A 27,140-nucleotide genomic window follows, 5' to 3' on the forward strand; every position below is an offset into this window, starting at 1 on the left:
TTCCCATTTCCTCGGTGTTCCTGCCTGACACACTTTTTGGTCCAGCCAGCACCCTCCACTGATTTCAGCCAATCAGCTTTACACTAAAAACAACCTGCTACCTGGCTGATGCAGAGAGGAGGCCTGTGGGTCTTTCTCTCTGAATCTACCTGCGGTAGGACCAAATGTACAGCGATTGTACGAATGCCAACTGGCAGGAACAAGGGCTTAAAGGGTAGAGGATTTATGATAAAAGCGCCATTGTAACAAATTCTTAAAGTCTGGTTAACTCTCCAACGCTGCTGTCATAATCATCCTCGCATTTGTCCTTCTTAATGTCTTTCTGGGACATTGTTGTGGAACTTTGGGGAGTGTTTTGCTGGAGCGAGGATGAGATGATGAGCTGTTTGTTATTTGCAGAAGGAGGAGGTCCATCTCGGTTGGTAACAGGTATAGATGTCATGCCACTGTGAGACACAGATCGCCTGCCGTGAGAGGTCTCTGTAGAGGGCCGTCTTTCACGGCTGTCAACTTCTTTGTCATGGCTAAGCCCTATGGTAGTAGAGGAACCAGCGCTGGCACTGGGTACCGTAGTATTGGTACTGCTTGCATTTATGCTGGTTGTGGGCACCATGCTGGCGATTTCATCAGTGGGCGAGCGCCCAATGCTACCATCCACCTGTGCCCGGATCTCCGGTGAGACTGAGAGTTGGTACTGAGGCACAGGGCCACTGTCACTGCTCTTAGGGTAAAGGAAGGTCTTCATCTGACCTTTGCCTTTGACATTAACCGTGCCACGGTAGTCAAACTCATAATCCATGCCACTGAGCACACAATAGCTCTCCTCGCTGACCTGGACGCGACACTCCACACCTGTAGTATCCATGCGACTGGCGATGTTGACTGTGTCGCCCCAGATATCGTAGAGAAGCTTAGTGGTGCCAATCACCCCCGCTGTTAGAGGCCCGTGATTGAATCCAATGCGTAGCTTGAAGCCAAAGCCCAGCATGTTCTTGTTGAAGTCGTCAACCACATGCATCATTTCCAGGGAAAAATCGAAAAGAGCACGCAGGTGGGCATGAGGATGTGCCGCATCGGCACACTGCTGAGCATTGAGTCCTGCTGCTGCCATGTACGTGGCACCGATGGTCTTGATCTTTTCAATATTTGAGAAGGCAGGCTTCCGTAACAGCTCATCAAAATCTCCAATTAGCTCATTGAGGACACGATAGCACTCCTTGCCTCCCTCGTAGCTTTCCTCATAAAACTCACTGAAGTTAACAATACTGGCAAATATGACGCCCACATTGTCGTGGTTCTTGGAGTAGCTCTGGGTGACCTTCAGCTGCTCTGCCACGTGGATGGGGATGATATTGCGGAGCAGCCAGTCAGCCTGGTCCCTCATGTTCTGGATCTTGATGCGGTGCTGATCAGCCTCCACGTTGCCATGGTAATGCAGGCGATGGCTGACCTCAAATTCACGATTAAGGAACCAGACCAGGAGAAGGAGCAGGAAAAAGGCCACACAGGCCTCAGGGCCCAGCAGGTCCTGTGGGTTGGGCTGTGGGTCTGCGTCTGCTGGGCTGTCAGACATGACAATGGAGCTGTTGCTGTTATTGTTCTGGCCATCAGACCTGGTGTAGTAAAACAGAAGGGTAGAATAAATATTTTGCCTCTCAAAATAAATGTACAGCTTCTATAGCTGTAAGTTCACAGAACAACTACGGAAGCTTATGGCATAAGTTGCTTGCACCTTCAACTGTGCATCATGTAGGCGACACACAAGAGTGATTACCAACAACTTTCTACCAAAAAGAGGTGATGATTGTTTGATGAGCAGGTACAAACTATGACATGAGCAATGCTATCATTTTACTTACCAGAAAAACAGACTCTTAGCAACACTGAAAGAGAGGAAAGTAGTAGCAAGAATTAATGCATCAAGTGCATCTAGAAATCCAGCACTGTCAAACATATGCTCTTTTTTAGAAATTCTAATGAGTAATCCACCATCGTCACACTGTCTCTACACTATTATTGAACTCAAAATTTAATCATACCACATTTTTCAAATCTTTGGACAAGAAATTCTGCCATTTCCTTTCTATGTCTCTTCAGTATGTCTTACCTGCAGGGGGAGCTGAAGAGCAAGGCAAGCAGTGTTAGTCCCACCAAAGTCGCGAGAGTTGAGCGCATCCAGTAGCTGAGTTGGCAAAAGTTACAGTACTGAATGATAGCTATGATGACAGCACAGCAGATGAACATGGTGAACTGGGGAAAATAAGGGGCACAGAGTCATTAGTCAAAAGAGCCCATAAGATTATCACATAAATAACAGTGACTGTAAGCTATAACACACTGTACAACAGACATATGCTGAATATAATTAAGCCAGAGATGGAAATTTTAGCATGGTAGCCCTACAGATGAGGTGCTTTACTGGTCAGAAGCAAACCTCACCTCCTAAGTATACAATCTGAATGAGAGAGAATAAATCTGCAATGAAGACAGCAAACAAATGAAAATAATAGTTTTCAACACCCTCGTGATCCATTTCTAAACATAGAAAAAAGTATTAAGTTTAAGTGCACCTGGATGGAGAGATGCATGTCACAGGTGACATGGGAGTAGACGGCCACAGTGGGCAGGGACACCAGGAAGGCTCCTATAAAGTGACGTGCTATCCATCCTGAAATTGCTCTCATCAGCACCTGAGTGCAATTCAGCACACTGTCCAGGTAGAAAGCCATACTGGAGAGGGAAAAACAGGAAGCTGTGATTAATATACAGATTATTATGATGTATTAGAGATAATATTAATGACGTGATACTTGAGTGTCCCTGATCCCAACCTGAAAATAAACTGATTCCAGACATGCTTTTCTACAGCTTGGCTTGTATTCACAAAGCTTCTCAGTACGTGAACACAAACCAAGGGCCAGTAAACAATCAAATCAAATGTATTTATGTTAAAAAGATGTCTGGGCCTTGTTGCTTCAGGACCCTTATTTCTAATACTCTAGTTTCCCCTGGTGTCAACATTTTCTCTCCTGTGTCTCCCCATGTCCATCTTTCTCTCTCTGCTTTCCAACTGTCTGAATACCTAGTGGTCCTAACACAAGTTCCTCACATATAAAACAATTTTCCAGTTGCAGTTGTCTCATGACTTTGAGCAGGTAATGATAATCATGTTAGTCTGCATGCAAACAAGACTCTTTCAGTTCCCTTGTATTAGGGGTCAAAAACTCAAATTACTTGGGGGACACTGGTCAGGCTGTGGCTCAACATGGACTCCAGGATACTTCTACAGGTGCTCCATTGAGAGTATCCTGACTGGCAGTGTCATGGTGTGGCAGTTGCACTACCCTCAATTATAAGGCTCTACAGAGGGTGGTAAAAACTGCACAGCAAGGACGGAGCTGCCATCCATGGAGGACCTCTACACCCGGCGGTGTAGGAAGAAGGCCAACAGGGTCATTAGAGACCCCAATCACAAACTGACGGTACTGCAGCATCTGGTCCCACACCACTAGGCTCAGATTGTATTCCTGGAGAAGCTTTCTCCGTGCAGATGAGACAGGAAGCCGCCACATTTAACTCCACAAAAAAATGTTAATTGTCTCTTAAAACAGTCCTTCCCCCAGACAGTTTCTAAGCCTCCATTCTTTTAGATTAATAAATTGACATTTTGGTGTCAGGTGTGCAGCGGTAAATCCCAGTGCAGTTTGTCATAGCTGAAGTGTTAAAGTTGCACAGTTAGGCACAGCTTGCTAAGTGAAATGTGATTTTTATGTTTTGCCTTTGGATGAAATTATGACCCAAAATTAAAATACTAAAAAATGAAAAACTTTTATAATTTTAGACATTTTATCGCAGGCTGGATCTGGGCCACGGGCTGGTAGTTTAAGACCCCCACCCTATATTCAGTATCTCACCGTATAGCAAACAGCAGAGCCACAGCCTCCAACAGGGTGGCTACAGCTGTCAGAATGACTGCTGGTGTGGACAGACTCTGCTGGGTGACAAGCGGTCGAAGGAAACAGGCCAGCGAGAGAGCCAGAAACACTGAACAACACAGCAGCATGTCCAAGAAAGAACTGAATGTTGGACTAGCAAAAGTCTGCACCGCTGCTTGGGTTTCCACCTGGGAGGGAAAGAGGGAGGGAGGAAAAACAGACAAAAGCATAGCATGAAGTTAAAAAAGAAATACAAGAATATTCATAAAAATACAAGTAAGTAGTAATTAAAAGTATGTAACCGAGGAGCAGCTGCACAAATGCATGATAAAAATAAAATCTCACCATTCAAGATGAGTTGGAAATTAATTATCCAACAACCAACAATGATTTAACTCTCTACTGAAATCTATCCCAATTACCATGTCAATGACTCGATGTAGCAACAGTTGCAGAGAGTGAAAATGCACTTCTGAGGTTACACCAGCAGAGGACGTCACAACCTAACACAAAACTACTTTTAAAGTCCTGCAGTGATTTCTCTTTGCCGCAGTCTTGACCGGTCTGGTCATAACGCAGTGCAAACAGGCTTCCCCAAAAAGACAAAGGCACGCAGAGAAACACAAACAGGCAGAAAGACATGCACATACACACACAAAGATAGATTTCATGCTTACAGATGGAGACAGCAGAAATGGGATGACTGGAATCACTAAAATGCACCGGTTTTCACTAACAGTTGTAAAACTCTGAACGAACGTCAGATCACAGTCAGACCAAAGACAACTACTTTAAGCTCATAGTATTAATGGATAAAGTCAGAAATAATTGTGCACACATATGCATGTACACTCATTGAACACACAGGTATACATGCACCATTATGTCACGCACAAAAACAGCACACACACACACACACACACAGACACACCTCCTCCTGGTAGCTTATCCGGTAAGCAGACTCCAGGCTCTTCTCCAGGAAGGTGAGGCTCAGCTTGTTTATGGGAGGTTTGTAGAAATAGTCCTTCATAAGGCTGCCAAAGAAGAAAATCAGTAGAAATTATGTTCAGTTGGGATTTTATGTTATAATCAGTTTGCTTAAAATTTCCTGACAAAAATCACCTTAACAACTGAGACTGACTTGTTGATCAACTGTGTATACATGTTATAGATTTGTTTAATGTATTTATCTCCTTGGGTCATTCTAACCTGTCCTCTTTGATAACATCCACAAAGTGAGCATCGCTCCTCTCCCTGAAGTTCTTGGAGCGTAGAGGGATGAGCGCTGAGTGGTCCATGCCCATGGCTCCTCCGCTCCACGTCTTCTTCTCCTTCTCCTGCAGCATCTCACACAGTGACGTCTGGCTGTTGTTCAAGGCTTCCAGCTGAGGACTGAGCAGGCCATTTAGAGCCTTGGGGCCGCGCCCTGCAGAAACCGCTGGGGAACACTTCAGATTTGAAGAGTCCTAAGGTGAGGAGAGGGGAGAGAGAATTTCCAGAAGAAATGATAATGTGATAATGGGTCTTTGATTTGAAATAGGTCAGCAACAATGAATAAATATAAAGCTTAAGAGTGTGCTACAGTCACACCAATTTAAATTCATGTGTCTGTGGCACACTTTATCTGGGGCTCATCTGGGAGTTATAATTCTTTGAACTACTTTTAAGTCCTTTTTGCTGCTGGGCCTGAGTAAATGTAACCAGAGTTGGTTCACGATGCCCCAAAATTTGATGGAAAAATAGTTAGATAAAATACTCTCTACTAGACATACACATTAATAGTGCCAAACTCTTCAAACTGAAACAAGTCAAACATTCTTAATTTTAGATAAACAGTTTAAAGTCCCATCTGTTTGGTTGTGGTAATAGCAACAGGCTAACCTTGCTGCTGCTGTTGGTCTTGCGGTCGTCATGACAGCCATTATGCACCGCTACTTCCTCCAGAACCTGATCGTCCCCTGGTATCAGGACCACACTGCAGGATAGACAGGGAGACTGCAGGAAGGTAGAGGTTGGAGGAAGATGCAGCATATGGGGACAGGAAAGATAAAACAGACTTAATAAATTGAGAGATACAGATCAAGGAAAGCATATGAGCAGAGAAAAACATGAAAAGATGGCAGAGATCGAGAGCAAGAGTCTTGGGAGACGATAAAACGTCAAAACACACGCATCAGCCATGATCACAACAGCGTTAGGGAAGCAAAAAGACAAAACAACACAAACTCGGGATGCTGTGTCAAGTCTTACAAACATCTTACACATTTTTATTGTCTTAATATTATTCATTTTAATGAGGACAAAGCTAACAAGAGTGGCAGCAGTCACTGAGAAACGGAAAAGGAGATGGGGAGCAAACAAGAGGCGTAGAGGAGGTCTACACGGGCTCAAGGTCTTTATTTTCATCCCACTCATCCTCTTGAAAGAGAATGGAAAGTGTGAGTGTGTGTTTATGAGAAATAGATCTGTGTGATAGTTATGCTGTGCTATGAATGACAATGACATGTGCAAGGTACTGTGTATTGAGAAGCCAAAAAACACATACACCCTACATAAACACGCAGAGATGGCACACACCGTGTACCTACATGCTACATTAAATGTGCAAACATTTACGACCACAGCTGCCCTATAAATCCTTCCACAAATTCAAATGTCAAAAGTTTTTGAAGTGTGATCCTTCAGCGTGACCGTATCTGTATTTGTGTGAGAGCCACGCAGAAGATGAAAAGCTCAAAATGGAGGGAGACAGACCTCAGAAGGGCTTCCCGTCGCCCTGCTTGAGTTAGCTCATTACCATGCCGAGGACCCCCACTGATTCTCCTGCCTCCCATCATCCTCTTCTCCCTCCCAAGTACCCCTCCCCCCTCCACCTAGCCTGGCAGCGAACTGAAAGATCTGTGCAGGGATCATGAGGTGCACATGTGCACAGAGTAAGGAGGATTAATTGGGATGAATTTAAGGCACAGTGGTGTAGGGTTTTGAGGGTAATTATAGGGGAATAATGTGTTGCACGGTTTTAGTGAGTCCATGACCTAGTGGTACAGAAAGCAGATAAAACGTTTCCCTTGAAGGCAGAGCTAAAGAGGACACATTTGATGGACATGTTCTGGGCTGATGAGCCGAACATGATGATGGCTCAGTAGACTGCCTGCTGGGGAGAACAGCGTCTCTCATTGCCTAATTATTAAGATCTTCCTGTTTTGTTCTCAGATTCTTATTAATAAGGATTTAATGAGGACTAAGGTGCTACACAAATGGCCGCATGCATGGGAGTGCATGCATGCAGGTATACCGAATGTGAAGAGGGAAATCAACAAAGGCACTCTAACCACGCAGGTTGCCCAAGGTTAAAACCATTTAATTACATGGAACAATTGGGAAAATTCAGATGCATGGTAATGACAGGGATGAAAGACATTCTTTTTCTTTTTCACTTCCTCCATTTCAGCTCCCTGCATGCAGAAATTAAATATATTTATTAAAGCTTCTAATACACCCACATAAACAAAAGTACACAGAGAGCAGAAAGATGAACATCAAAGAGGCTGTAGCAGAACATGCAGCTCAGTGTTCTTCCTCAGGCAAAATAGATGTGCAATGAAAAATGATCCCAGAAATATACTTTTAAATGTACTCCACAACATTGCTGATGTTTCATATAATTTTCTCAGAGAACTCACCTTAGCACTGTCTGGAGGCAGGATGCAGGCTGAAGGAGCCCCATCAGGTGTGTGCACCCTGGATGTGGGGCACCGAGGATCGGCATGCTCAGGCCCAGCCAACCCCGACTGAGAGCAGCTACATTGTGAGTGAGGCTCCACCTTCCTGCCAGAGATCAGGTAGGTCTTCAGACCTGAACAGACAGAAACAGAGAGAGAGAGAGAGAGAGGAGGATGTGACTGGCTTACTTACTCCCAGATGAAACTGGAACAAGCCTGAGTTGGGTTTAGTCATCTCTGTGCGGATGAAAGTCGAAAGGTATTTGGTGGTGGTTTGTGGAGTTGTTTTAGGATTCAGCAGAGGCTCAGTACCCGGCAGGATGAATTCCCTCAGTGAATTATAATAGCAGGTTCTGGCATGAAACTAGAATCAATCAATTTTCAATCTCTCCCAGTTGAAAAAGGAGAGGTCATACACACGAGTCATTCTTGTTTCTATAAACATATACATAAATGTGTGTGAATGTTTGTGCAGGATTTTGTAGGTTTTTTTCTCTTATCTAGAATCAGACATATGAGAGAAACGGGGAGTGCTAAAGAGACACCACGACAAGAACAGACGGCACTTCTTTCAAGGTCCACAGATCCATTTTGTCCACTGTAATTTCTTTTGCACCCTTCTCGTCACACCAATTTCTCTGCCCCTCCTCCGCAGCCTGAGGAAGAATTTCTGTAAATAAGTGCTCCCATATGTCGCCCGTACTCCATTTTCTCTGTAAAGACATAATTACTCTTTCATATATAGTATGTATCCTCTGTGTGGAGTTCATGTCCATGTGCAAACTTTAGCCCAAAATTCTCCCTTCTGAACTGACGAGTTTGCCCAAAACATAAGTCCTTTTAATTGTCTAACTGCTTATAAACACAAGGCGTTTCACTTGCTTTACAACATTGTAGGATGCCTTGAAATGCACAAACCTGCATATTTCACACTCTGTTAGATTTCTTTTCTTTTCCGCAGCCTTAGACCGCTGGGTCACAAGGATGCTCCCACAGAGCAAATTTTAATCACCATTGCAGACATATGGCCCACTTCCTGTTTGGGTTTTTGCTGCCAGGTTTGTCGCTCAGATAGATATCCAAGGGGACCAAGTGTTTGTGGCTGAACTCCTCTTCATATTTCCTCCCTCTGTCGGCAGCACTCTGTTGTGACAAGCCACGAACACAATAACAGGTATTTGTGTGTGTGTGTGTGTGTGTGTGTGTGTGTGTGTGTGTATATGTCAGCAGCATAGGTAAGTACCTGTGACCGTGTGCTTAGCCACATAATTCAACTGTCAGTGAAGCCGCAACCTAGGGCTCTGAGCATTGTCTGCCCTAAGTACTTCAGACAGGCCTGCCACCGCCTGTGCTGAGCCACCCTGGGGCTCCACTCTCTGACACAAACACACACACACTCAAACAGAGACTATACATATGACACAAGGGTACACAGTCCATTTGCAACAATACACATGTACACACAAAACTAAAGAGACAAACACTGAGATAAGCAGCTCATGAAGCAGACACAAAATAAAGAAAACATGCACACAAAGAGAAAGGATGTAAACACAAGTGCAATTATGAGACGCTCACAAAAGAACCACCCCCTCCACCACCCACACATCCAGTCAAACACATATACACACACAGCGAGCGGAGGTGTAGATGGACGGCTTCGCTGTAGCTGGGTCGATAGCCAGGTGGATGAGGAAACAGGGATGGGAAATGAGGGCGGTAAACAGCGGTAACAAAGAACTATTTCCCCTCACCAGTGATGCAGAATGGCACAGCAGCAAGAAGAGGCAGCGGGACACTGAGGGGAGCTTTTAACTGCCTCTGAGAATGTGTGAGTGTGTCACGCGCACACACACACACACACACTGTGTTCACAGATTTCATTAGCTTGCTAATCAAATCCTTCCCTCCCTCCCACCATGACATACAATGACTTCTGCTTCTGTTCAAGGGTCAACAGGGTTACTTTCCCCCCTCCCTCTCGGTTTCTCTTCTCTTCTTCTCCGACTACCCATGACACACAGTGTTTTCTCAACCTGCATATGTACCACAAGTAAAGATACAAGTGATGTACGTAAGGCAGCAAAGAAATGTCAAACGATGTGTCATTTTCCATCGACTGTGGGTAGAGACTTGCATAGGTGTGACTTGTTCTTGTCTGTTCACTGAGATTTCTAGAAGCCAGATTGGGAGCATTTGAGTCAAAGAGACAGTCACGTCTGCTGCAGGCTGAAAAACACAAAACTACTAGTTAGTAGTCAGTGTGACTCACTAAGTATGTGAGTCACTCTGTTTTATTTATTAATATATTTAGAGTTATGATTAATGCAAATCCTATATCTGCTGTACAGGCAATGGTGCCTGCGGAGTAATAATAAAACTGTATAAGACGGGGACCAAACCAAATCCAACTATACAGAAATCACTGGACCATTCAGCCTCTATTCCCCAAAACTGTAACAGCTTATTAAAGATAATGAAGTGTTTCAAGCTAGATAAAATACTCACCAACACATTACTAGAGAGAAGGGGTGAAAGGCAGAGAGAGCAGAGAAGATTTGATAGAGGATGAAAGAATAATGACCCAATATTTTAAAAATACACTGATAAAAGACAATTGAAAACAGGATGTCAGACACGAATACAAAACTGAATAAGGAGGTGAACACAACAGGGAGAAAGAGGATCAAAACTCAAAACTGAAGGAAACAATGGCAAGCTGATAGCTAAGGGAGGTGACAGGCGATCAGCTGTGGCCTGCCCTCTCCATCATGTCATGTTAGGCTTTGACTTGAAGACAGGACCATCCATGGCCATCCCTTTCACAGGTTCATGGGGATGCATGCTAGATTGATCACATCTTGTGGTCAGACAGCTTGTTTCAGGGAATCACTTCACATGGGAAAGCCCTGGCAGCAAGATAAATTAACTGCAGGGGCTTGCAGTGATGCATGGTATGTCATCTGTGTGTGTGTTTGTATGAGTTTGAGTTCAAGTGCCTGCAGATGTTTGTGATCCTGTTCCTGGCCATTCTAGGACAATCTCTCATCCTCACGATCCAACCTTTTGGCAGCTGAAATTGCAGTGTTGTCAGGCAGTAAATTGTGGCTCTGATAAACTGCCGGCTCCACTGTCCACTTTAACAGGGTCCAACATCATCAGAATACAGCTGTGCTCTAAAGACCTCGCGGCAGGGAAAAAGGTCAGGAAACTTCATGTTGTGTATTCCAGTGGAAACCTCCGGGCCTTATGGGACTTGAAGTGTCCTGTCCTGTCCTATCAGCTGACAGGGAACAGTAGATAACCTTTCCACATGAGAGCTCAGTCACATTATCTCCCTCTCCAAGCCACTTTGTTTGAGGACACAGGAGAGCGACATCATCACCTCTGCTCCGTTCCTCTCACCTCCTCATAGCAGTCCAAGCTCTTCTGGGACAATGGCCGTCCCTGAACTCCTCTCTGCATGATGCTAAGAGGTGCTCAGTGCAGAGGTTGGGTGTGCCAAACAAACATATACAAAAAAAGGTGGATGCAACACACAAGTCGTGACTGCAGTGGTCATTTCAGACACTGCAAATACAACCCTCCATCAGCCCTGAGCGAAGAGAAGGACAATTAGCTGGATTGCAAATGACCAGGTACAAAAGCCTGGCTACGACACACCCTTACACCGTCCCAAATACAACAAAGCACACACAAAAAAGGAAATAAAGGGTGGAAGGCCAAATACCCTTGGGATACGCAACAGAAGAAGAGAAAAATAGACAAATGGTGTTTTTTTTAAAAGCACATGAATGCTACAGGTACAGTAGCCAAAAATATCAAACTTTTTGGTCATTTATCTTAAAGCAACACCTTTCCTTTCAAATTCCACTTGCAACCCAAGTGGGACTCAGCAGCCAATGCTGCTATCCCAGGGAGGTGTACTAAAAGCAGCAGAACACAGAGGGCAATGGAGAGAGAAGGAGAGTTGGCAGATATGCTTGGATCAGCACACACACACACACAAACATATCATGTGCTTTATCTTCCGATAATGACAGGTTTGCCTTCCAGGGCCAGGTATCGGAGCAGGAGGGCAGTGGAGCAGGTGGCGCAGAGAAACTAGCACTGCTATATGCTGGGCAGCAATCCATGCCAGCTGGCACTGCCAGCCAGCAGCCCCCTCCTTCTCCCTCCACTGCATCCCTGTCCTGGGATATACTGTACATCCTGTCCCTGTCAGGGGGAAGAGGGCAGGAGGAACAGGAGGAAACCTGTCCAGTATGACAGACTGTTTAGGAGGACTTTATTTCTGCTGCATGGTTCGCAGAGGAGAGGAGAGGAGAGAGATATAAGCGATTGCAGAGCTTTTAGGAACAATTCAAGTAGAGAAAGAAGTGAGTCTGTGAGGTGGTTGGTAGTGGTGGGGAATGAAAATGTTTGTGTCTGTGAGTGAACCCATTCAGTCAGAAAACATGAAAGACACATATGCATTTTTTATAAGGAATCACTGAGGGACTCACACTGTCATTTCTGACAGTAGAGGAGAAGCAGAGAGTTTGTGTGTGTCTCCCCGAGCCGAGGACGGGTGGGAGTGGGGGAGGGCAAGCACTGTCCTTCTTCTGCTGAGCCCAGGTTACTTCCGAGGCATTAAAGGGCATGTAAGGAGGTGAGTTTTCAATTTCAAACCAGGGCAGACTATCTCCTCTGTCAGAGAATGTCACGCAGAGGTGTTTCAACAAAGAGGGCTGTTTCACATGCTGACTTTGTCAATAACCGACTGTCTCCTGAATAATATAGAGGAGAGGATGTTTCACACTTTGCTCCATTTACTACACACATAAACAAGCACGAAATGCTGATTCATGTTTACATGTGCGCTACCACACTTTATCAATGTTTTATTAAAGTCAACCCCTGATGGATTTAAAGTAGATGAGATTGGGGCTGGGAGATATAATGACACTGTAAAACAACAGATTTGTCAGCCTGAAGAGATTCTGATATACTATTTCTAGCAAGGTAGTTATTCCTTGAATATGTCCGGTTGAATTAGGCCATTGTTAGCTAAGTTGCAAATGAGCAGGGCTGCTTTATGGAAATATTTGGTTTTAGCATCAATGCAATGAGGTACCTTGATTTTTGCGGGGTATTTCATTCACTGGATTGGCCCAAAAACTAATTCCCATCTGGTTATTTTGTCTTGGCTTCACAATTGAATTTCCAGAAAAATCTACATTGCTGATGCAATATAAGAGTATTTCAGTGTCATTAGGAGAATTCAGATTTCAGACCTTATTACCTTGCTGTCACTGGTAACATTAAATAAAATGTATTAGTTTTTATTTTACATTGTTTAATTTTTTATTATTTTATTAGCCAACAACCTTCTGTTAATTATGTAACACAATTAAACTACTCTCTTGAGAGTGAGATCTTAGTCTACTGTTTCAAAGAAATAGCAATAGCCTTGCTTTACATTAGACGCAAACAAGTATAATGACATAAAAAAAAGAAGTGGGAGCACCTCGGCTCTGCAATGATGGATATGCGTAGACTTTATTCCATGAGCTGACGTTTCAGTAACATCGTGCCTTCTTCAGAGCTTCTTCGGGGCTTTGAAGATGGCACATTGTTGCCAGTTCCCATTTCAGTGTGGGAGAAAGTCTTTGGTTGAACTAGTCAGAAGTGGTGGATTGACGAGGACGGATCGCCAGTGTGATTGTTTTGTTTTAGGGGGGCACAAGTCTAAAAGGTTGGAAACCACTGCAGTAGAGCTTTATATTTTTAATGCTTTCTGGCAGAAATCAAGTAACTTAACATTTTCAAGTCGCACCAAACACTGGCACAAACAAGATGTTACAGACTGGATACAACTAAAGTCGTGCCTACTGTGTACACACCAAAGTCATTGAAGCGCAGCTAAACCAATACAATTTTTCTCAAACACTCAGAGACCCCTGATAACCCACAGTGACCTCTTGGTACAAGTTATATAAGCCTGAGTTCATAAAAAGAAACAGCAAGTCTTGCACACCACCTGGGCTTTCTCAGCACAAACCTCACGTCTCTACACTGTGAATTACGTCAGAGCACTTCTCTGCTAACACACAAACACACTGTCCCAGCACAACAAGCCATACTCAGGTCTGTCTTCCCGTTATCAATCAACAAAATCTGTCAATATCCTTCCCCTCTCTCTGTCCCTCACTGCTGTAAACAAGGGTGGCTGTAGAAAAGTATTTGGCCAGTGTTTTTTTTTTTCCTGGCTTCAATCCGGCCCCATCGCGGCTCTCTCAAAACGACAATAGAAACACTTGACATCTCTCCAAAGTCTTTAACTCTTGCTTGGCTGTGTCTGTCTCGTACATACTCGGCGCTCGTTTTGTATTCTGTGCCTCTGCTCCCTCCATCCTTGACTTGGCTGCCATGGTCTGCTGGCAAAACAACAGATACAGTTGACATCCCTCCAAAATCTTTAAACCCCCGCTCATCCTTTGCTCAGTGGCCTGTATTTTCTCCGTGTTTTGTCAATCAGTGTAACTCACTGTCTGTCTGCCCCCCCCTCCTCCTCCTCTCTCTCTCCATCCCAAATCAAACTATCCTCCCTGTTCTTTTGTGTCCAAGCCGTTATCCATTTGCCTCGTCACCTCATAGGCTTTTAGGGCTCTTTTCTGCGAAGAATTGCCACGACTGACATCATCCCGAAAGCTCAAACTCACTTTCCATCTCATCTTTTTTACACCATCTTCCTCTTCCTCTGTCACACCCTTCACCCATGCATGCTCCTCTGAATGCTAATGCCCCCACCCTCTTTTCATCTCTCTCATAATGGTGACCGTATGGCTCCTTATACAATTCAGCACATCTGTTTCCTGCTCAATCAGTTTCAAAGATTTTCTAGAATCAGTTGGGATTTTCTTTATCTGCCTTGCATTGTTTTGTTTTAAAATAGAAATGAAGTTACCCTCATTAAACCTTTCACTCGTGGTAATAAAATATTTAGTTGAAGCACAGCTTGAAATCCTGAGGCAGGATGTCCAACTTAATTCCTTTCTACATTCCTCCTACTTGTATTCATGACTGCACTTGAAAAAAAGTTTAATGCAATCACTTTATATATCCTTTCAATCATTCTGTAAGGCACTTTTTAAAACAGGTGTTATATGAAGAAATGTAAGATTATCAAATACTTATGGCGTTCCTCTCCTCCATGATGATATCAACCTTAAGTTGGTTCAGCTCTTAACCTTTTTCAGACGGCTGTCTTCTTCTCTAAAAAGAGCAAATTACCACAAAAAAGGGACCAATTTCTCATTAATCTCTGGTCAGGAGTTGAAATAAAACAAAGAGACATCTTTTATGACACAGTCTTGCTTCTAACTGAAATTTCGATTTCATCACATGCTGAATTATCTCGACTTGAGGTGCTATTGACCCACAGCTATGAGCAGCGCTCCCCTATCGATTTAACAGTGACCTAGTTTGTGGCTCTGGGTAAATGATCAAAGCAAACAGCCAACACAGACAAACACCTCCCTCCCTCTCATGTTCCACCTTTCCCTACTCAACATTTTGAGTAATGGCATCTTCACTGGGGGTTGATGATGAAAATGTGCTGGACCTTCTGCTGCGCAGCTCCCAGAGGACTCTTTATCTAAAGCAGGCCGTTGATACAGCAGGAGGAAATTAGGTTGCTAACTACAAGCTCAGCTTCCACATTCCTGAATCATATTCTGCCTGAGACAGAGACACAAGCTGTGTGTATGCTGATGGTTGTTTGGACCGTTGACCTCTTTAAAAAGCGGAATTGACAGGTTCATTAAATCTCACGGTCAAGCACAGGAAGGAGGGCCAGAAACAATTTGATATGCAGCCTGTTGAGATAAACCTTGCTGTAATGTTTGTTGATGAAGTTGTCATTTACAAAACAGCAGAGGCAGCACTCTGACTCAAAAGTTACCAAATGAGACAGCAACAAGATGGAAGGAGAGAAAAAACAGAAAGGGAGGCAGAAAGGACAAGTGACACAAAGAGAGACAGATTGAAAGTGATAAAAGGGTGGGGAATGGCCTCTGTCGGGAATATATCATGAACACACACACACACACACACACACACACACACACACACACGCACGCACGCACGCACACACACATACATGCAGTAAGTCAGCAATGGCCTTTAGGGGTGACAGCATGGTGGATTCCTGGGGCTATAAAGTATGTGGATGGAGGAGCAGCTGGCAGCTGGAGGGGACACGCGGGGGGGGATGTCCCACACAGAAGCCATCGGAGGGAGCTGAGGCAGCCACACCAGCTATACACTAAAGCCAAGCTGATATTACCTTATGGCAGATGTATTGGTACTGGTGTATGTGTCAGCCATAAGTAACAAGAAATTACAGTAGAGAAATACCACATAATGCAAGATATGTTTGAGGTACGTAGTTTATACACCAGAGGGCATTGACAAATATTTTCTTTGTAAGAATGTGTTTATGTAAAAAAAAAAAGAAAAGAATATGGGTCAATATATCTCAGATTTTGTTTTTTATTTAGCAATAATCTTCTTGATTAGTCAGTTTTATTATTTGGTCAAACAATTACTAATAAGTGCCTCTCACCAGTAACCAGAATCCAAAACTAAGTGCTTTTTATCTGACAATCTAAAAGACTGATGATGGCAAGCAAAACCTCAAATGTAACCAGCAATTTGTTGATATGTTTAGTTCAGTTATCCCAGTCTTGGTAATTAATCAATTAACAAAACTGTCATCAATGATATTTATGTTTGTTAACAAATTGATTAATTGACCATTTGTTTGAGCTCTTCAACACACACAAACACACTCACATGCATTAACTGGGCCATTTAAGAACAAAACATTATTTAAAGTGATTTTTTTAAAAATGGCAGGGAGATTAAAGACTAATAGCTATAGAGAAGTATATACACAACAGAAAAGATAACAGGAAAGTGAATGGGAGAAGAGGAAGACAGGGTGGCGGGTCAGAAGTGAGTCAAAGAAAATCACTTGATATAAAAGTCTCTTGCGTTACAAAAAGAAATACAGAACGAAGGTGTGAGAGGCAAGTCTTACAGAGGCTTCCTCATTCGTAAAGCAGGACAGAGCTAAAGTGGCCTTAGAAACTCTAAAATTCGTTTCACAGCCTGCACTGCTAATAATAAAATACTTAGGCATGCATTTATAACAGACACACATATACACAAAAGAATTCATGGGGGAAAACACACTCTTACTGTACATTACATACACACACACACACACAAAACATGCACAGTCAATCCCTGCAGGCTGAGTGCAGTAGCAGGCTTCAGGGTGGACTGGCTCCCCGTCATCTTCCCTCATTCATAATTCACACAGCCATTTATCACACACACACACACACACACACACACACACACACACACACACACACACACACACACACACACACACACACACACCCCTGCTGTGCACACTAACGAGTCTCCACAGCCCATAAACACAGACAGGGTGCGGCTGCACGTGTGTGGGTGTTTGCATTTAGTGTACTTGAACGCAAAGTGCAAAAAGGGAGTGTGTGTGCGTTTAGGAGGGTGGGTGGAGGTTATTGTGTGTGTCACCTTAAGAGTGAGCTCCATCTGTCAATGTCAGTAAAGGCTAGGCGTCTGTGTCGGTCAGGAGGAGTGCTGGCATTTTCTGTACCCTTGATCGCAAAAGGAGAAAAGCTTAGGATGCATCAATGACTCATGATAGCAATTTATCACCCGAGCATCTGCACGGTGGTGCGGAGAGCAAGCTCAGCCCCATGCACAGCTCAACTCCCACTGTACTGCTAGAGATCTATGTGCTAAACAGCGAGACGGCAACAGCAGGAGAAAGACACACCGAGATACTTTCACATTTCTTTCACTTCGTCAAGGTTTACAAATTCTTGAGAGTCAGAATGTGCGCAATTTGTATCTGTGTAGGTGTCCGTTAGAGCTGCGGCGGCGAAGAATCGTGTACAACACGTGTTTGGCTTATTCTTGCTGGGCTCACACAAAAATAGGCCTTCGCTTGGCTTTCACATCAATATGAAAGCCAAAGGTTCAGCTGAATAAAGTAAATTTGGCCCCTCTCTCCCGGTTAGAGCACCAGTCGTTCCACATAAAAAGAGCCTCCAGTTTCTAGCTGACCCTCGCCCCTTTCAATAGCCTGTTGCCATGGCAATTAGCCTTGGCAGGCCCAGGGTGCGGAGCTGGAGTAAGTGTGTGTGTGCGTGTGTGTGTTGCTGCGGATGGGAAACATTTCCCATGTGTTCTGCTGAGGCTGGCGTTATGACTGTGAGCCAGGTGGAGGCTCACTCTGTATTTATCTGTTTCTTTTTTCTCTTCATAACCTCTTTCTTGCAAACTCTTTCCTTTTTTCTGCTTTCTCTGTTGGGTTTTCATTTTTTTTCCAATCTGTAGGAGGGGAAGTTATGTTTGCAGGACGATATACCGGCAGATCTTCTCAGCTCATTTGCATTTGCACAAAAGCCCTTCAGTGTTTGATAACAGATTCGCTTGCTGTGTGCAATGAAGGAGAGAGCAGCAAGAGGATTCCTTTACAAACTCTGGCTGCGTTGAAGCATGTTGACATTTTACTAAAGCATATCAAGATGGCATGATATTACTGCACCTCTGACACTGTAAATACGTTTTTTTTTTGTCACCTACGGTAGTGGAAAGAGTCCAAGTCTACTTGTAATCATGTTTGCAGGCCTCTTCTATTCAGGAGCCTCATAAATATTTTAAATGCAAATACTGCAAGGAAAACTCTTGTAAACTACACACTTTGTAGCTTGAAAATAAGAAACAAGATATTATAGTACCCATAACTAAGACATTATGTAAACTATCCTGCAGATCAACATTCCCTCCATCCTTCTCTACTCATAACCTCAGTGAGTTATGAGCTAATTATACAAGAAAGTAAATATCTGTCATATGACCGCTTCCACACAACAGACGCATGGCTGCACTACATTATCTTACCTGCGTTACTCCACCAGTTTAATGGTAGCTAATGGAGCAGCTGAAACGTGGAATCAACTCACATTACTCTGCCATTTCACCATACCAGAGGCCCCGGGGGAATAAATGGACAGGTTGTGGTAACAGGTCTTTGGTAAGTCTCTATTCTCTTTTCTAACACTTAGGTCTACTAAATAAAATAGGTTGATACAATAATATATCAGCTTGATATATCATTGTATCAACACATTTGATAACTCAAACTAGGGCTTACATCATCAATACATCTGTTTTTTGATAAATGTTTTAATCGTTTAGAAATGCTGGAAAATAACAAAGAAAAATTCAATCACAAGTTCACAGAGTCTGAGGTGACGTGTCTTTTTTGTCTGACCAACTGTCCAAAACCCAATGACTGAAACAACTAAACAATTACCAGATTAGTTAGCAATCAATTTTCTGTTGATTGACTTATCAATTCATTGACTAATCATTTCAGCTCAAACTTAATTATGTGATAATACAACGATTATAGGTGCTTCCAAAACATTTACACACAAGATTTTTTTTTTTACTAGAACGGTCTAATAAGTAAAATGTAGTATGTAATACGGCACTTTATTTTTTCGTCACATTAAAAAAAAAATCAGGTCTACAGTACTACAACCTCAACCTCTGTTCACAATATCATGATGTTATCAATTGACGCCAACTCTACTGCAGCTCTGGTGGCTTTGTAAAACACTGTTTTGTCAGCAGCATCAAAATCCAAAGAGGATACCTTCATCCTACAACCGCTAAGAGGTCACCTGAACATTATCCTTTGTCAGCACTGCCATTGATCTTGATTTGTGTGCTTAACTTACCACATTGAAAAGGCAAGAGGCCTCTAAGCAAAGTGAAACAGTGTGTGCTTGACAGCATGTCGTGAAGCATGTTCTACTCCACATGCTACATGTGTTGCGTTTGTTCTACAGGCTCACAGCCGTGTCAGCCGCTCGCATGTGTTGCTCCTTATCAGACAGACAGTGGTGGCGCTGATATCAGGCTCTCTCATGCACCTCGCCCTGGGTCATCTCTGTCAGAGTAGATAAAGGCAGGACACTTCCCCATTGAGCCAATAGGACAGCTGTCCCCTATAGGGGGAATGGGAGGTCTGCAGGGTTTGCTGACACTTGTCAGGATTAAGTGGAGCACAACAGGATATATAGATGTTCAGAGGAAAATCTCCAACAGTATCGAAGAAAGCTCACTGGGCTGTGAAGATGAGATAATTTGCAGCCCTTTGGACTAATATGCTGTCTGATTTTCTGCTCTTCATCCAGAAACTCATTACACCCTCTGAGTACAAATCTTTTATTGCTTGCTGGGTCGAAGCTGCAAGCAATACCTCTGCTGCACAGTCCTCCTGAACGAGTACAGGTAGTCCAATCCTGCTGAGTAACAGCGTGACACAGCAGATAACCTAAATGACTGCAGCTATAAAATCCTGCTAATCACCGCATCGTAGACCTTCAGTAACCTTGCCACAATGGCCCCCATGTTGGCGGAGCATGACAAGGGATCCTTAAGAGCTGCAGACTCCCTCAGTATGATAAGGCCAAAGATGATTAATGGTGAGATTGCGTTGCTGCAGGCTACAATGCCACGACGTGCTGAACCATAATACGCACAATGCAGTGTGATGTATTATGCCATTACTCTCTCGGCAGAGCTGTAATCTACCATGCAGGTCCAAGGTGTTCTAGGCAGGGCTTGGTCACTGCAATACAATACAGCAGCTTAGAGTCCCCCTGGCTGTTTCGTTCCACTGGCAGCCTGTGAGGAGACTTCAGATGAGAGGGCCGCTGCAGAACGCAATATGCTGTGTAATAGTAATCGCGGCATCTATTTACCTCTGGTTTAATAAACCATCCCAACAGCTGCCACCATGGCCTAACCATATTCTAGCTCTGTCTGCCCCTCCTGGAAGTAAGCCACTCCACTCAGAGCACTCCACCTCGCTATCGACCCCCACTGTCTTTCTACAGTAGGGCTGAATGCTGTGTGTGCATACTGATTTGGACTCAAGAGTCTAGACGAAAATTATGCCAGGTATTTTGATTGCTGGCAGGGGGAGAAGACAGCTGTGTATATATTAGGGTGGAAAAGCCAATCCGTTTAACTTTTTGTCAAGTACAGCAGTGTGTAGACTGACAGCACACACACAAAACACACACACACAGCACTTTAGGTGTGAAATCCAGAGGCTTAAGTGTGTACAGCCTCCCTTTCTCTGCATGTGGTTCACACTAGAGCTCAATGCTGAGGTCCAGTTACACGGTGGCTTAATGAAAAGGTGGTTAGGCAACGCCGCTGCACTTCTGCTCTTTAGTACCACCATCCATTGGACCGTGTCTCAGACGGCAGAACAGGACCGCAGTTAACATCTGATTAGTTCTCTCTCGCCTTCATTTCTCCACCCTTGCTTCTTTGAGTGTAACCTCAAGACCATTTATCAAGGTCACAGGTAGTCGCCATTATAAGTAATTCTCCACTGAGCCTCAGGCAAATACTGTACACTTTGCTGACTGACAGTACATCCCTATGGAATAGCATTCACGGGGTAAGGGGAGGGGTGTGTGAGTGTGAATGTGTGTGTGCATGTCCCAAAAGCACAAATGGCTGTCCCGATAACAAATACCTGCTGCAGAGTATGAACTAATAGGGCCAGAGAGAAGAGACACAGAACATTCATCACCAGGACTATTTGCAGCCAAGTTCTGCTCTGTGCTCAAATCAATCCAAATGTAGCCAATCAATTATTGTTCAGACGGCTTAAAGGTGGACAAGGAATTGGGACAAATTAATATCGAGGACCAGAATAGATATTATCTCACGTTTTATAGCTTGGACAACCCCTGGCCTTGGTTGATTCTCTTTGATATCAACATGACATGAAAACCTCTCTCTTTGCCTCATCATAAATAAACACAGCCATGACAGCCTCATTATAGGCAATCAATATCATTCTCTGTGATAAAAACGGCTGGCTGGCAGGCAGCTGATGTGTTCGGGGTCGGGCTAACACCAGGGCCAGTGCGGGAAGATATGACGGAGAATTACTAACATTAATCACTTTAGCTGAGCAGATCGCCCAGTCTTTCTTTATTAGAAATCTCCCACAGGGCAAAGGGAGGAGAGAGCAGGTCGGGAAGGGATATACTGTACGCAGCTACCCGGCAGAGCTTTGCTCAGCAGTTAAGTTAGAAAAGGTCATGCTCACAATTTCAAACTGAATCTGAGAACATGCCTTACCTTGAGGCAGCTGGTTACTGAGAACCCAGTACATAATGAGTATTAGTGGAAAGGTTGCTGTGCAATTATACAACGAGCTGTCAGAAGCTCAAATGAATGAAAGTGTTCTTTAGATCATCAAAGTGGAGCAGCTAGTGATCATTTGGGGTTATTTCTCCTATGTTTTCATTCATTCCAACTGAGTTACAGCCTGGAAGATCCACAGCAGGAGAGAGGAGGGAAGATGCATACAAAATAGGAAGACTCTCAAAGGCAAGAAGAGTCTTTTAAACTTGTACTTACTGATTTCTTTTTGGCCACTTGGGGGCAATGGAAACAAGTTGTGAACACAGCATAGACATATTACACATTTTTAAGTTGATGTGGCGAATTTGTCAGCGAACAGTTGCGTACACATCCAGCAGTTACAGAGCAACATTATCATTCATTTGGAGTTGTGTTTCTGGCCATTTGGTCCAATATTCACTCTCTTTTAGCTCTTGGACTCCTGTTGGAAATATCTGGCTCTTTAGCTGCTACTCGCTAACTGTGTCTGTCTGCTGTTTGGTTCTGAGCAGGTAGTGTAGAGTGGGTTTTTAGAGCTTTTTCCACTGAAAACGACTTGCGTGTCTGAAAACAATGCTATGAGTGCGGTGAGACAGTAAAGTTGCAGATTGTCATTTGATACATTGTTATTATAGAAATAACACTTTAATGTCTTCCACTAAGCCACTGAAGCTGTCTGGGCTTTAATCTGTAATATTGTTGTTGTAAAGTGTTAAAGATTGAACTGGTAACAACTCTAATGACTACACACTGGCAGGTGCCATCATTCTGCATTAAGCACAAAGGAAGGACATACACAGGTATTTTCCAGGGAAACAGAGCCAAATATAGCTCCCATTTCCAGTCAGGAAAACGAACAACACATCAAGGCCTGGCCTCACGTGCAGCTCCTTAGAGACAGTCACACACAAGGAGCCTTGTACAGAGAGTCGTATGGGCTGCACTGTTCACATCATCTCAGTAAGTCCTTCAAATGGGTATTTAAGATAGGACTGCAACTAATCAACTAACCATATTGATTATTCTGCCTTTTATTTTCTCAATTAATTCATTAATCATCTATAAAATGTAAAATATGTCAAATGTCAAATATTGATAATCGATTAATCATTTGTCATTTTTAAGGCTCCGGCATCTCCAGTGTGACGATCTGCTGCTTTTCTCTGTTTTATATAATCGTAAACTGAACTATCTTTGTGTTTTGGACTGTTAGTTGGATACATTTGATATTGATTAAATCTTTTAAATTATGTAGCAAGCAAAAATGCCAAACATTCACTGGTCCTAGTTTCTCAAAAGTGAAGTTTTGCTGCTTTTCTCTGTCCTTATATCTGTGTAAATTAAGTACTTTTTGTTTCTGTTTCACTATTTTCTGATTCTATAGACTGAAAATAATCATTAGTTAGAACCTCAAAACTAACTGCAATGTTATTAAACTGTCTTACTTAACCTCAAACACCAGCTATCAGCCACTGGGATGTAAACCAAGCCAACATCTTTTTGCCATTTGTTGCTAAAACCACAGGCCTCGGGTCAGTGCTGAGGAGCCAACAGGATGCGGCTGCAACACTCAACTGACCACACGTGGCTGCACCCCATGTGAACCTCTGCTACAATGAGCCACAAATAGCTTAGAGTTACAGTGGGAAGCTATAAGTAAGAAAGCATTTTTGAACGTGTGCACCTACAGGATGAGACAATAAACCAGACTCTACAGCCTCAGTCTTGAGTTATAGTGGAACTGTGAAACACTCACGAGCCAAAAACTTTTGTGAGAAAGTGAAACATCACACTAACTCAAAAAGGGACATCAAAAATACATAGAAGACAGCTGCACAGCAATCAGTGCCAGGGTCAGAACAATTTACCTCTGAGTCAGGCAACAGGGACCAGCCGCAGCCAGGATCCATGCCTGGCTGCAATGTTACCCAAGTGATTAACACAGACTGAGCCAGACAGGGAAGGGAATTTTACTTCACGGGAGAACAACTCTCCCCTGACAGCCAGCTCTCTCACTGGCACAGCAGATCTAGAGGGAGAGGATAAATCTTCGGAGGGAAACTGAATACATGAAGGAGGCAAGAAAGGAGGGGGGGGTATAACACTGAGGGTAACACATTTATCCTCACAATAAAAAAAGCAAGAGGGGAAGTCACTCATTAATCTAACGGATGATGGGAAAATGCAAGCTCATAAATCGCTCCTGCGAGCTGGTAAACAAGAGGCACTTTCGCTCAATCTTGTTTCTTGACTGGTCACAGCACAGATTTCCAGGCCAAATAATGGAGTCCCTCAGGTATACAATTGTTTTGATATTTTGTGTGCACAAGACATTAATGTTCATATTAATCCATGCCTAAAATGTACTGCACAAAATCAGACGTGCAGCCTCCAAGGAAGCACTCTCTGCATCTACTGAAACAAAAATAAACCTGAAATGCTAATTCAAAAGGGCAGATGAACACCATCTGTCATACCTTCGTCAGACACTGTCGCTTCACTTACACTGGGTGATAATGGATCGGCAAGCCTTAAATGATGAAAAGAGCCATTAAGCCAACATTTAGTTACACTGGGGTGATTTGCATAAATGTATCAAATAAAAGCTGCAGTCAAGCGGTTTAGAGGCAAGGAAAAGTGAGGACAAGATAGAGTGGCAAAGATAAAGCTGCAGGCAAATCTCTATTAGAGAAGGCGATAGTTGTATTAAGTTGTAAAGCAATCCCTTGGGTTCACAGCGAGGTTAAGAGAACAGGACACATTGAGGTCGTCTAGAAGGCAATGTAATTGAACAAGAGAACAAAGAGTGGGTAGAGACAGGGTGGAAGGGAGGATGAGAGAGAAGATGGCGTCTGTCTGCGATACAGTCACATAATACCAACACCACACAGGGCACTTACAACAAACTCAAACCCTCTGTGTCAGTTGCGATACATGACACTAAAAACCCAGAGACCAATGCAAGTGCTCCCCTGCCCCTGTTTTGATCCACCTGGGGGGTGAACTGCTGATATGCTGGGATGAGTAGACATTTTTTTAAAGGGATGACAGAGGGGCATTACAGGACAAAATCTTAAGCACCTAAAAATGCCTTTAAAAAGTTTGTGGGCTCATTGGGGAATAACTGCAGCGGTAAGTCTCACTGTTGCAGCCAATTTGTAGTAACTGCTGCTGAGCTTGTACTTATATTACTCGTTAGGAATTAAACATGTCTACCTTTTTATTACTGCAAGCCAAAATATAAAGTGAGCTGTAGACATGAAATAACACTGGAAGTGGCAATATTTACTCAACTCACTACATCTCATGGTCATTTATGCCATGTTTTCACAGAGCACCTACCTTTGAGCTGGTCAGCCACCACACTCTGTCCTATTCTCTCAATGACTTGTCCGCTTTCATGCTGGTAGCGGTCATCCAGGAAGTTGGCAGTGGCCTGTGACAGGTGGACCTTCCCGGCCACGCCCAGCTGCTCCATTAGGTTGGCCAGGTTGACGTCATTTGACCAAACGTCAAACTTGAAGCGTTTCATGCCCAGGATGCCACACAGCACAGTGCCAGTGTGGACACCCACCCTCATGTTGACCATCTCCCTCTTCTCCTGGCAGAACTGTTCAATAGCCTGAATCATGCCCAGGCCCATCTCCACGCAGCAATAGGCATGGTCTGGTCTGGGTTCAGGACAACCAGCCACACAGTAGTAACAGTCTCCTAGAGTACTGATCTTCTCACAGCCAGTGAGCTCACAAAGTCGATCAAAACGACCAAATAGATCATTTAGGAGCCCAACGAGGGCGTGCGCAGATTTGTTGGCAGACATTTTTGTGAAGCCCACAATGTCTGCAAAGAGGATGCTGACGGGCTCCATCCGTTTCATGTTGAAGGGTCTGAAGATGATCTGGCCTCGAGGGATGGAGGTTTTCTTGCGTTTATTGTTTTTAGGGCTGGAGATTGCCGCTGCTGCACCACTGGTGGAGTACCGCTTAACAGAGTTATCACCTATCTCCTCATCACCCTGCTTCATCAGCTCATCAGCCACGATTCGGGGCATGACAGAGTGGATCATTCGCTCCTTCAAGGCTTTCTCCACCTCCAGGTCTTTGCCATGCATGATGGCTTGTCCCACCTTAAGGAAGGTGCTGCGAGATCGCACCTCAGACATGATAAATAGGTGGATGCCGATGGCATGGGCACAGAGGTGGAGCAGAGCTTTGGCAGGGCCCAGCCAACTTAATGTATCCCAGTCTGATCGAGAGGCTAAATTCCAGTTATCCCCTACCTGGGTCAGGTGCAGCCAGCCCAAACTCTCAAAAAAGACAGAGTAGAGAAACCCAAGCAGGACAGAAACATAGAGGCGAACATGGAGAACGCTGTATAGCAACAGAAGAACCTCAATGCAGAGAGAGAAGGTGCCTACAGGAGAAAGACAGGGAGACCAGCTGCTACCTCCCACAAGCTTGTCATAGGACAGGTTGTACGTGGGTCCCATGCCACTGAACTCTTCCACATCGAGTGCAGGTGTGGGAGTCTCCACGTCCCTGAAGCTTGATGTCTGGATCTGGGGGGCCAGGGTCAGGATGAAGGTTACAAGGATGAGCAGTAGAGATGCTTGGTTGTAGCAGCGAGAGTAAAGCTTAGTAAAAGTTAAGAGGAAGAGAAGGAAACAGAAAATGAGGAAGGATGCGGTGGGAAGAAGAAAGGTAGTCCTGTCACAGCGGGAAGGGTTGGCGGCAAAGTACAATCCCCAGAGGAGACCAGCGGCAACCAGGTAAAAGAGCACATATCGGAAGCGCCGCTGGGTCTGAGGGAAACATCGTTCTCTACAGGCCTCCTCCAGGATCGAAGAGTCAAACTTTGGGTCCCAGAAATGGCCAGCAGATCTCTCAAAAAGCTGAGGCATTTTCTTCTGTGTGCGAAAGCTTTTGACCGCCGGCCTCCTGACTCCGGACTCTCCGGAGCTGCAGCTGGAGGAGATGCTGTACTTGCAGTGCTTGGATCCCCCAATGAAGCCTCCCCCGATTGAACCCAGCGGCCCGCCTCCGTGCTTGTGTTTGACGCTGCTGCCAATCCTCACTGAGACACCTCCATCTCCACTTGAGTCACAGCTCACTTCTGTGTTGTGAGGCAGCAGTTGTTGATGTTGCGGGGACGCCAT

At 44.1% G+C, this 27,140-nt stretch overlaps 1 protein-coding gene across 1 annotated transcript; it reads right to left on the reverse strand.

Moving 5' to 3' along the window:
* Window positions 1–253: 253 nt before the first annotated feature.
* Window positions 254–27,140, reverse strand: LOC139299633 (adenylate cyclase type 9-like). The gene is made up of 10 exons (XM_070922460.1): window positions 25,328–27,140; window positions 7,619–7,791; window positions 5,817–5,930; window positions 5,145–5,401; window positions 4,867–4,969; window positions 3,915–4,123; window positions 2,571–2,730; window positions 2,108–2,250; window positions 1,860–1,883; window positions 254–1,613 (listed from the first exon to the last, which is right to left on the reverse strand). The coding sequence occupies exons 1-10, from the start codon at window positions 27,138–27,140 to the stop codon at window positions 254–256; spliced, it is 4,356 nt and encodes a 1,451-aa protein (XP_070778561.1).

This window comes from Enoplosus armatus, chromosome 17 (assembly GCF_043641665.1).
Source record: "Enoplosus armatus isolate fEnoArm2 chromosome 17, fEnoArm2.hap1, whole genome shotgun sequence".
Lineage (NCBI taxonomy): Eukaryota > Metazoa > Chordata > Actinopteri > Centrarchiformes > Enoplosidae > Enoplosus > Enoplosus armatus.